A 12,730-nucleotide genomic window follows, 5' to 3' on the forward strand; every position below is an offset into this window, starting at 1 on the left:
GTTGTAGCCCCGGATAGAAGCTCAGGGGCTACAATCAAAAGGCAATAGCTAGCCCCGAGTCCTGCCAGTCCCAACATTAGCTTAGCCCCTGATCTTTTCCAGACCTAACACCCCCACCAAGGCATGAAAAACACCTGCTGCAACTGTGGTGTGATGGTTGGGGGCCATCACTAGGGTAGGAATGTGATGGTATGGTGCACAGGGCGAGATATGTAATTAGGAGGCCTCAAAAGCATTTGAAAGGAAAAGTACTATTTTAGTGCAATTTCGGTCCCTGAGCAGACGGTGACGGAGTTTCCAACTAGATTGTGCAGGAAAGCGAGGAAGGACAAGAGGTACTGGAATTACAAAGATGGTAAACTTTCATTTTCTATGTATTAGGAGTCATGTGGTCTGACTCTCACAGTGGCTTTTCTCTCCTTTCATTCTCAGGTGTACCTCTCCTTCGTGTACCCCAACGATTTTACCCGGCTCACCCACATGGAAACTGAAAACAAATGCTTCTACCGAGAGTCCCCGCTGTACCTGGAAAAGTAAGACTCTCTTCTTTATTGCCTTCGTTTATGGAGTAGCGTCTCCGGGATACGAGGATCCTACAGGGAATGTGAACCTCTATGAAAAACGAGTTGCCTTCGAGGAACTGGCCTCATTAAGTAGTGTTTTGGTAACCTGTACAATGAGGACAGGTACAGAGGTATGTGTGATTGTGATTTGATCAGGGGGTGGGAATCCTAAGTGTGAGGTGGTCTCTTAACGAAAGCGTGGGCTTCCGCTTTTCTTTGATTGTATATTATTTAAACTTTTAGACAGTGCTTGCCCTCTCCAGATGGCCCTTACACACTTTACAAAGTTCAAAAGGCAGGAGGTTAAAAAGAAGTTTCAATGTTTTCAGAGCAGGATTGGAAGATTTGATGGGAAAAGGATAGGGAGGTGGGCAGGCAGGTCGGGTGCCGGGAAAGAGGTACGTTGAGGGGCTTTTGCGGAAGGAGATGATGGAAGGTGTGGCACTGATGTAAGGTGGGGGAGGCAGCCCAGGCTCTGGGAGCCCATTTAGTGAAGCCTTTGTTTGTGTGCAGGTTAGCTTTCTGAGTGGAATGCTTTATCCCATACCAGGACATTTGCCTGCGGTCATCTGCACCCGCGGGTGCCCCTGCGCTGTGTGTGCCAGGCCTCTGCCACTGATATGAACCAGTAGAGTGCTCTGGGATCCACCAGGATCACTTCAGAGGCAATCTGTGCCATCACCATTCTCTGTACTATGTTAGAACAGAATCATGATGTGAACCAAGCAAAGATTCTGGGGCCGTCTGAAGGGCCTCCAATTGTTATCTGCAAGTGCATGTTTATTTATGTATGTTTGGTTGCCTATATAGCGATTTACATCACCAACAGTCTGTTTGAAAGTGCTTTTGGAGAGAAGGGACTGGGGGGGGGGGTAGGGGGGCGACGATGAAGAGACATGAGTTGGCAGGAGAGGACAAGGAGGCTGCCAGTGTGGTAGGTTGCATGGTGTGTGCCTCCTAGTGCCCATAGGCTACTTCAAAGGAATAGAGGGAAGAGATGTGGCGGTCAGAGGGTGCGAAGAAGGGAGGAGGAGAAATTAAGGTTGTAGGTGACATGAGAAATCTTACCAAATGATTAAACTCACTAAGAGGAGAGATGGCACTGCGGACATAATCTTCTTTTGCTCAAGCATGCAGTGACAGCATGGCGCAAAATTCCCAGAGGGAAGCTTGTTTCTCAGTTCACGCAATCTTTGCCTGTTAGTTGTACACGCTATAGGAGTGGGACCTTCCCAGAATGCAGCCTGTTTCCCAGTTTATAAAATATCTTTCTCTAGATGACAAATGCTCTGAATTGCTACTCCAGCCCCAGAATGTTGGCTTGAATAAAGCAGTGCAATCAGCAGAGGTTTCAACTATGTCATGGCACTAGTGTTCTAATGCAATGGCAAAGAGTAAAAGGGAAGGTGCTCACCACTCTGGACCCTTCTCAGGGGAATGTTCATGAAAGGTGCCCATGTGCCTCTACCAGGGTTGATGGGTCATTGCAGAGAAGCCCAATCCTGCTTAAGATCTCTAAGCTCACATTCATTTTTTTCAAGAACCCTGAACATAAAGGTCAATTGCTGAGTAGAGCACCTCCTCAACATCTAATGATAGAACTGCCTTTTATTTGGCCTGCTGTGCCAAGGTATTGCTGCCATCGTTTGCCGCCCCTTTTGTTTAACACTCATATCCAATCTTTATTGTCCATTTTTTACAAATAGGTACTTAAATACCACTCATTTGCTGTCGATAACCAGATCTTCTCTAGTGTTTCTAGCCCTGTCAGCATTGCATGGTATCGGGGAATAAAATTGCGTTGTATTGGTTCTTCCTCGTGTCTAAGTGAAGTAAGGGATTGGATGCTCACTAATGGGCTTTAGCTGAGCCTTTCTAAAACAGATGTTGCCCTCAAAATGTGGACTAGTCAATTCATGCCATGTAGCGCAATAAAAATAATTGAATCGACATACTATACACATTAATACATAATTCAGCAAACATTAACGTTATAACAGGCACATTTAGTAGAAAGCACCGATAACTAATTCACAGAGAATTGTCAAGTCAGAAACAATATGGCAATTCAAAAGATGTAGATGTGATCCAAGGGAGCCTGATGATATATAGCTTCTTTATGTTGCTTTACACAATGATGTGAATAACATCATTCAAAGTCCAGCAGTCAACCTAATGGCCCCTTATATGAGACTGTATTTGTTGCGGGCAGATTCCCTTCTAGAATCAAAAAAGGAAATGATAAATATCAAAATATTTTTACTCGAAGGAACTGATATGTTATGTTATCTTGCATTTGTAAAGCTCCTCATGTCATAGTTTATGGCGTCAAAAAGATGTTCCTGTTAGAAAGGCAAATTAGGAGTATGATAGAACATTCATTAGTGGTAGGGAGTAGCAATGTCGGGTGATAGTTGAGATGAGGGATAGGTAAGATGCACAGGAATTCATGAGCAGGATAAGGTAGATGAGCTATGTGTACAATTGGTCCAAATTTGTAGTGGGGCTCAACTGTATTGTATAGGGCTCAGCGACCAAGAGGAGAGAGAGCTGGAGAGGAGGTGTTCCCTGTGCAAGCAGGGTATGTCTGGGTATTCCTCACTGCATCGCAAACCTGGGCATGTTGAAGCCATGCCCAAGAAAACACATGCATCAAAGCCCATATACGTCCTTCCCTAGGCTCCCAACAACATTTGGGATGGGGTTATGTCAGAAATCCGAATTTTCCAAGTTTCCAAAAGCTCCCTGAAAAGCAAGGAAAACATCTCACATGTTTTGGTTTTGTCTTTTGCCCTAGTTGTCAAAACCCTAGACTTGTGCGCAAAGTGATTATGGACAGACTTTGAGCCGTCCACAGTGTCTTGGCGAGCCAAGGCGTGTAGAAAACCATGCCCAAGAAAACACAGCATGTAAATCCCGCCTACTTACTGCCCTTGGCCCCGAAAGGCTACAAACTGACAGATTCTATATATGGGAAAGCTGGAACTAAATATGGGCCTATTTAACTGATGGTGGGATGTGGAAGACATTTATAGATCATAGCCAAGGAAAGACAGCTAGAAACAATATCTTATAGTGTACATATTATTAAACATGAACCTGGAAGTATAGACAAAACGGTCTTTAATTTTCATGAAACATAAGAAAACTTCATTTAAGTAGACCTACTAATAGAGAAACTATAGCTTACTGGCTTATTTCACTAGAAATGTAAACAACCAAGTAAAAAGCCACAACATAGTCTTTCATGATTTCATAAAGCTGCAACTCTTACTAGAAAGGAATCAAAGAACAATTGAAACTAGCAACATCTGCAATAACACAAGTTGCCAGATCACTAAGTGTTAACTCATGAGCCAAGGCTGAGGCAAAAGCCATGGACTCCCCACGGAAAAACAATCATCCTCACGTTTGGTGTGCACTCACCTGGGCTTTTTTGAAATGTTATATGAAATGGAATGATGGTAGATCAGCCTCCGAAACATGTATGGGGCTAATCCACACACATGTTCCTATGTTCGCCACATGACATACACATAAACCTGTCTACTCTGGGTGGACACATCCTACAGGCGCTGACCCCCTGTCATATTTAGTTGGTATATGACTGCCAAGAGTACACCTTGTCCTCTCAGAAGCAGGAGGGCAAAAGCTTCCTCCTGCCATGGCCAGCCTAATTAACTATCAAAGGCTGCATGGATGTGCCCTGTCCTTTTGTTGAGACCTGCAAAATGGTGACAGCAATTAACATAGTTATCACGCTAATAGAGTATACTTCAAACGGGCTCACTTAGGGCCTGGTTCATAGGTAAACAAAGGAGACCGGAAACCCCAACAACCTTTGATATGCACTGTGTCAATGAACTTGATGCTCTCAGTATCAAGGGCAGTGTACTGTCATGTCTGGGACAACTGTTTACAGTAGTCATCCCCACATGGGGACCCCGTTCATTAGGTACAAGAATGTGGTTTGCAGAAGCCAGAAAGTCTGGTCACGCCGCAACTTCAAGGGAGACCTGCCGCTTTAATCAGGATCCACAGAGAGCTCAATTAACCAGAGAGACCCTTTGAACCACAATAGACAGGAAGATGGGTGGGACTTAGCATTACATGCTTTCACCTCTTTACCTTTTTTGTTGCCAAGCACTATGGTTATGACCTCATGCAAACAGGAGATTGTTGGTGGGGACCCTGGATTGGTTTGTTAAGGTAGGCTTAGCCTACTGAATCCCTGTTGCCCATTTGGCTTTAAAAGAGGACTGAGCCCCTCTTTTGGGCAGATCATCTGAAGACTTTGCAAGGCATAGCAAGAAGAATTCAGCATTAGACCCTGGCTGAAGGTACAGTCTGCCTTACATCTTCCACCACTGAAGGAAGGCCAGGACCTCCAAGAGGGAAGCAAGATCCCTCCCTAAACATCTCCCAGGGAACAGAGGGAGATACTGAATCCAGAGGACCCTCCAGCAGCTCCAGAACCGGTGTTCAGCCAGAACACAGCGTGCCCTGCTAGGCTGTGCAAGCAAGCTTCCTAGGTGGGAAGTGCCAGAGAGTCTCTGAACCGAAAGAAGAATTAGGCCGTTGCCTGCAACACTCTTCTCAGCTCTGGGCCGTCCATCATAAAGGATAACACAAGCCCAGTGAAGAAACTAGGAGGATTCCACTGATGAGCATCTACCGATGTTGGCCCTAAAGGACATTTTCGAGCCAGTCGAGCCCCTCGAGCTGCAACTGACTGCACCGCTGGCTGTTACGCTGCAGTCGCTAAAGTCATCTGATATGCCTTGACCAGTGCTTCAGAACCTTCGACCAGCACTGAGACAATGATTCCTGACCAAGAGCCACCGTGTAGGCCAGCCTGCAGCTGTCCATCCAGCCTTACTCGCCGAACTGCCTATTCTCTAGTACCTGCAGCTATCTCCCATCTTCAACTCTGTCGCAGAAGCTTTAAAGTGCCCTGACACCGACTCTACGCTGTCGAGCACCACGAACTTCTACAAGCACAAGGTACATTGTGGTTCTGTCCCTCTGATCCTTCTCCAAAGGCCCCTGGTGATATTTTACGACCCATTGCTCCCTTTATGTTGAAACCAAGTATCCTTGAACCATTACAATTAATACCTTCCTGTCAGTATCTAGAGTGCATCCCTTTTCCTTCTTTGAAACCGTCTGTCCTCTGCATTCCTTTACAGGGTGGGTTGCATTTTTTAGTGTGCTGGAACTGTCTGTCGTGATAATAATAAAGTAGATATTTGTATACAACCTTGATTGGACAGTCCCTTTTCTCATTGGGTAATGATCCACGTGACCTTGCAGAGCTAAGCCTGCCGTTCTGTCCACGTTACCAAAATTGGACAATGAGGTTTATAATTGACTTGTGTTTCCAATCTGTTTGGATCCCTTTTGGCATACTAGAGGTGTGGGGCTGATTGATGGTTTAGAAACCGATATTCATCCCTAGACCACTGGTGTTCCGGAAGTTGATTTGTCACAACCAGGCACTGTATAGCTTGTCAATATGCCTGGAGATTAAAGCCCACAAAATGTACATGTTTAAAAGATGTAAATAAGTCTCCCCCCCTGACAGAATATTTGAGCTTGTACCACACCAATAAAGGCAGAAATTCACCAAGACAAGTAGATTGTAAACAAACAGATTGATCTAGGACTCAACTGAAGCCAAAATAAAAAAAAAAAGAAAGCTGGCCACAACGGACTCAGTGGCCCAAAACGTCAATGGAGAAACTATAGCCAATGCAAAGTTAACCAAATAAAGCTGAGAAGCAGATGTGTGGCTGGGGGAGATCAGGGGGGGTTATAGCCCCGGATCTTTTGCTTGTAGCCCCTGATAGAAGCTCAGGGGCTACAACCAAAAGGATAGCTAGCCCCGAGTCCCGACAGTCCCAACATTAGTGTAGCCCCGGATCTTTTCCAGACCTGGCAACACCCCTTCCGAGTAGTAAATGTAATCTTAGGCAGAAGCAATGCCGGAACTACTGCAGCAGAATTTCTCAAGGCAAACTTGAAAGTATGTTTATGCTTATGCATTTGCTCCAGTACCCCTATAATGGCAACATGATTTGAGCTCTATATGTACTAAGCAACATATTCCTATATGAGGGCCAGGTAAACCTTGCCTGAAGCCAGTGCCGCCCCATAGGTCAGGATCTTGTTCTGGATCCCTTGTGGATATGCTTCTCTAATCCATGGTTTAGAGCTGTTGTTAACACTTGAGGGATTTTCACCACACATCCTTGAAATCCAGGATTGTGTTTAAATCTGTATATCTGACCCATGGTAGTTATGCCCGCCTTTGGAGTTCAGAACCTCCTGCAAAGCATCCTGATAATTTGCTATGTAATTCCAATTGCTTGTGAACCAGTACACTGGTGGCGCTCTCTCCCATATATAATAAATGTGTCTGTTCATATGATAATTGTATTGTGAAGGCTTCCCAAGTCTGTTTAGGTATTCTGGACACATTTCTCTGTAGGAGTTAGCATTGCACGTGGTAGTAGAAGGCCCTTTTAGAAAGTCTCTTCTCTTCTGTGCACTCCTTACGACAGCAACGCATTGCAAGCTGGTGACACTGGTGCCAGTCGTATTGTTTTTGACAGGTCTTTTATGCATTCCATTAGACAGAGCCACCTTTAGACATGGGCGAACTGGGCAGTCGCCCGGGGCACCACATTAGCCCCCTGTCACGCCAGCTCATTGGAGTCTTTCAAGGGCTTTAACGTGCTGGCGTAGTGAAGGTGTCCTATTAAAATGAAACACTCTTTCCATTTTAATAGAGTGCCACTGCTACACCAGCAGGGGGCCGTTCTTGAAATGCTGCCCCCTGCTGGTGTAGCAGCAGCTCTCAAATTAAGTGATTAGTGTCCCACTCCAGCACAGGAGCGGGGCACTTTCCATTTCATTTGGTGTGGCAGCAGCGCCACCGCAACCCCAAATTTGCTGCCTTGATGAGGCGGGGAGCACACATTTAGTTTTCCCCCCTGGGCGCTTGCAGGGCTAAGGCCGGCCCTTCCACCAGAGGAAAGGAGAGGATGTGATGGCAGTTGTCTTTGGCATCACCTACCTTGTTTACATTTGCATCGTATTTATTTGGAAGTTGGTAAACGCTTGATGCAAAACGAACTTACTGGTATCACTGTGAAGTGCAGCAATATTAAAGGAAAGGCCTGTTTGGCCCTCTTCACCCATAATTCTTACTCACTTGCAACCTCACCACTGCATGTAGGGGACATATTTGGTGGGGCGTTTTATGGGCTGGTGAGGCATCGAAATAGGCTCCACCAAATCTTTCTCCTAGAGTGCACCTCCTTCAACCACCACAGCACATCCAGATTGTGCGGTATTGTCCATCTCAAACTATGTGAGGAATAATGGTCTGTGGGTACAATGTTTTGCCTTGGATTTCTTGAATGTCCACACAGACATGTTAAATGTTAAAGGTATTTGTACCGCGCACCGTCACCAACGGAATTGGTCCCCAGGCGCTCTGGCGGATCTGTAAATGATAAGGTGGGATAGGTTAGTAAGGTGAAGAGGGAGTAGGATAGTGAGTGGAGTGGTGTTCTGTTGGCAGCTTCAGCTCGGTATACACCAGATACTGAGCTTTGGTGCAGGTATTGGATCGGTGTCAGTCCGCGTGTGCTGTTGCTCCAGTTTATGTGTTGTTGCAGTGTTGTGAAGTGCGTGCGGCTTGTGGTGCGAGAGATGGTTGTGTGAGTTTTGAGTGAGATAAGTATGCAAAGTTTGAGGTTATATTGGTTAGTGGGTTACCTGACCTTTAGCATGCTAATATTCAGTTTTCTCTAAGTGATCACAGTCCTATCTAGAAGCGGCGCAGGCCAATGTTCACAGTTCTATCTAGGTGTGGGCATGCTAACATTCATAATGTTATCTAGGAGTGGCGCAGGCTGGTGTTCACAGTTCCAAGTGTGGCACATGCTAACATTCGAGTTTCATCTAGGCGCGGGCATGCTATCCTTCAATCAAAACCTATTTAGATGCGACGCAGGCTAATGTTCCCATTCTATCCAAGCGTGGACATGCCGACATTCTCAATTCTATCCAAGTGTGGACATGCTAGCATTCACAACTCTATCCAGACGCAACGCAGTTCAATGTTCACAACTCCAGTCAAGTGTGGACATGCTAATATTCACATGTACTATCCAGAACGTTTGCCTTCACTACTAACCTCACCACTGCCTAATTGTATCTAGTGGCCATGCACTTTGTCTAGTGTGGCATCTTGGTCACAATTGCCACTGCACTGTATCTAATACTGCATTGGGGTCACTAGTAGCCCAGTACTCTCTTAACTACTGCCCTTCCTCACACTCTTAGTGCATCTCTCACTCTTACTCCTCCTTCCACTCAATGTCATTACATTTCCTCCCATATTGCATCTAGTACTTATACTCACTCTTTGCCTATCCCTCTCTCACTTCCACTGTACCCTCTTCCCCCAAACATCCTCCTCATCTCTTCCACCCGGCTCTCTTTTCCCATCTTGCTCTTGCCTTTTGCTCCCCTGCGACCTCCAAGAAAATGTCACCTGGCCGACGACCACCGTCAACCCTCATCTATCTTCCATCTTCCTAGTATTGCTCTTTCTTCCCCAAACCTCTCCCACTACTCTTACATTCTGGCTCTGGAATGGCCAATCTATTTGTAAAAGTATCTAATTTCTCATTGATCACTTTCAAAGTCTCTACTCCCTACATGCCCTCTACACTGACTCTGCCTTGTTTCTGCAATCCACTGCTCATCGAAAAGAGCTGGAGTGGTTGGCCCTGTGATATCTAGAGCAAATCCCTCTGCCCTTCATCCTATTTCTGACTTTGTACCTCCCTCCTCCAGGATAATGGCTACCCAACTCCTCCCAGTCACCCCCTCACTATCCTCCTGATATGCAGACAACCAGACCCACTCCTCTCCTTCACTGATCATAACTTCATTTGTGACTTGATTCCCACAGAAGCCCCTGTTGTGCTTCTTCGTGATTTAAATTCTGCCAAAATATCCCCAGCCATCAACTCGAAATGGACTCCCTCCTCTCCAACCACTCTCTAAGCTCCATTCACCCCTCAACCACTGTCTCACCAAGGGAACTCCTGATGTCTTACTCTCCTTCTCTCTTTCCACATCCACTCTAACTATCGATCTCTTCACATCTGACCACTCTATCCTCCACTTCATTATCGGTGTGCCCCTGCTTTCCCTCCTCTGTCTCACATCTCAAAACGTTTATTCAAACTTGACTCCAATGCTGCTTCCTTGCTGAAGTCAGGTCCTTCTTTCTCTTGTTCATGCCTTGACCAACTCCATCAAATAGGCAGTCTCTCACTTCTGTCTTACTCTCTGCTCCCTGACCCCGTTCAATCACCGCTGTCCCTCTTGAACCTTCAACACCTGTGCCCCTCTCCATCAATCCTAGATGCCCCTCCCCAAATCTGCTTCCTCAAGACAAGCATGCAGCGCTAGTTGCACATACTGCATAAGGACCATACCCCCCTTCTCCTCACATATAAAGATGCCCTTTTTTCCTTCACTAGGGCCTTTGACATGGCCAAATCTTCCTACGTGGTGTCTAGTCAAAGGATCGAATCAAAAGGGTCCACAGGACAAAGGATCGAATTTTCTTTTAAAATTATATATATTTTTTTTAGGTTTTCGTTTTGGAAAAAAAGTGTTTTTTAGCAAAAAAAAGGGGATTGGGGGAGACCACCCCAAAAAAAAAATGTTAAAAAAAAATGATTCCATCCTTTGTCCTGTCGACCCTTTCGTGTCGATCCTTTGACTGGCAACCTTCCTACGTCACTAATCTCATAATGACTTCTTTCTTACATATGGAATTTCTTCTAAACATGCTATGCTATGCCATCCACCCCCTATGCGTTCTCTACCAAAGACCTTGGCTTGTATTTCTCGTCCAAGATCTGTAAAATCTGGGAAACTGTCACCACTTTCCTTTCCTTACACTAGCTTCATCCTTCCCCTTCCTATCCCTACCACTTTCTACCTATTCTTCCCTCATCCCCAATGGCTCTTAGCAAACTGGGACAGCTTACCCTGCTTCCACACATGTTGATCTGTTTGCTTCACCGACCATCAAGGAAGTTGTACTTTTCACCTGCTCCTACCTCTCCTCCTTCTGTAACATCTCCTTTTTTCTGTAGGTCGTTCCTTCCTGCTTTGAAGTATCTACTGTCCTATTGATCTGAAATAGCCTTCGGCTAGTCCCTACAATCCTGATAGCTGTCAGCCTGTAACTATCCTCCCTCACTATTAAATCTTGGGAAAACTCATCTTTAATAGATGTTCCATCAACCTGGACACCAGTAGTCTCCATGACCTACTCCAATTCGGCTTTCAGAACAGTCACTCGACTGAAGCAGGCCTTGGTCATGTATCCAACTTTCAGACATGTGCTCACTACAGTAAACTCTCCTCTATCCCAAGCCTTCTCTACCTTTCTGCAAACTTTGCTATGGTGGACCAGCCCTCTCTGCTTTATATGCTTGTTACCCATGAATCCAGGATACCGCTCTCAAATGGGTTGCCTTTCCCTTTCTCTTCACACTTTCTCTATCTTGTGGGACGCACCCACCTCTAACCCGTCCTCCCATCCTGTCAATGTCATCCAAGGCTCCATTCTGCTCTTCACCCTCTATAATTTATCCCCTGGTCACCTAATCTCTTGTTTGGTTCTCCTATCAACTCTTTATGGATGACACCCAAATGATCTTCTCTTTCCCTACTCACCCCTGATGTATCCACTCAGATCTGTGATGGCCTTGTAGCAGTTTGCCATGGGAAGGCACTTCGATGATTCATGCTGGACTCCTGAAAGGCTTAAGTTATCTACCTTCCGGACTTTATTGCCTTCCGTATCCTTCTTGGATCTATCTTTTTTCCCCTTAAGGAACTTAACCTCAGGGTCCTTTTTGACAGTGGCCATATCTCCACCACACTATAACTGCTACCTCCACTGTTGCTAGGATTAGCCTGCTTAACCTCAGGGAAATCTGCCATCTCCCCTCATACTAACACTGGTACTCTTATTTTGCCTCCCCTTTACTCCTCCCTGCTTGATATAATATAATATTCACATTAGCTGCATTAACCTTGTACATTCTCCTCTGCATCCCTGCCACTGCCCATCACTGCGTCCAAGCACACTGGCTCTTATGAGAAATCAAACCTTTTCAAATTCAAATGACTTTTTTTCGGGTCCGTGAATGGACTCGTCCCTCCTCGCCGGGCTGTTAGTCTCTACTCTACCCCATGCACCACCCACCCTAAAATATCTGCCCCTCACCCACACTGTTCTTCCTCCCACTTTTGCTTCTTCTTGCCGCCCTCCAATGAAATGTACCACTCATCCACGCCATTAACATCACCACCGGCCATTCCATTAAATCTGCACTGACATTGTCTCTCCAGATTCCTGATAGATCACGCTTAACTTTCTGCCTCATCACTCCCGCAACCCCGTCCTTGACACCTACTACTTTAAATCCTGGTGCATACATCCAGCCCCATCAGACTGCTATCTTTCGTATGTCATGTCCTGTCCCTGGTTTGTGTATCTGCTATTCCCTAGCATCACTTGGTCAATCACCCATTATCATTCCCTCCTATGTAAAGCACCTCCTTCAGGATTTATACCTGAGTTTGTTTGAATTAAACTCCAGCCTGCCATTTCCTCTGCTCACGTCTGCTCATGCTAGATACTGTCCCACTGGCTGGCTGGGGGCGTGCACGGAGTGGAGCATTGATTAAGCAGTTGGTGTACTGCATGGTGTGGTGAATCTGCAGACCATGTCATCAAAATCACCCCCCCGCCCTTATTAACAGTTTTTTTTATTTTTGTTTTATTTTTTATTAAAGTGTTTGGTTACAATCAAACCTTAAACACTATTAAATTACAAACTTTCATATACATGCAGAAATAGAGTAAACATTCCTTCTAAAGATCTTATCCATATTACTGACATTCATTCTTAAAATGTCCCTGTATAGTCCTTGTAACCTTCAATTGATAATTCACGTATATGATATAAAACTATTACATCTCATCAATTTTCTTAATCAAAATTTGCCAGATATAATATACATTAAAACTCAATAACACGTTTTCTCCTGAATAAATA

General features: G+C 45.3%; 1 protein-coding gene across 2 annotated transcripts in view; it reads left to right on the top strand.

Annotated features, from left to right (window-relative positions):
* The window catches only part of B4GALNT4 (beta-1,4-N-acetyl-galactosaminyltransferase 4), an 834,734-nt gene that overhangs the window by 726,272 nt on the left and 95,732 nt on the right, over nt 1-12,730 (top strand). For both annotated transcript variants that reach the window (XM_069623923.1, XM_069623924.1), the window contains one exon: nt 433-533. In XM_069623923.1, the coding sequence (XP_069480024.1) occupies nt 433-533 (101 nt within the window). The remainder of the gene's footprint in view (nt 1-432; nt 534-12,730) is intronic.

Source organism: Ambystoma mexicanum, chromosome 11 (assembly GCF_040938575.1).
Source record: "Ambystoma mexicanum isolate Mex_15411 chromosome 11, UKY_AmexF1_1, whole genome shotgun sequence".
Lineage (NCBI taxonomy): Eukaryota > Metazoa > Chordata > Amphibia > Caudata > Ambystomatidae > Ambystoma > Ambystoma mexicanum.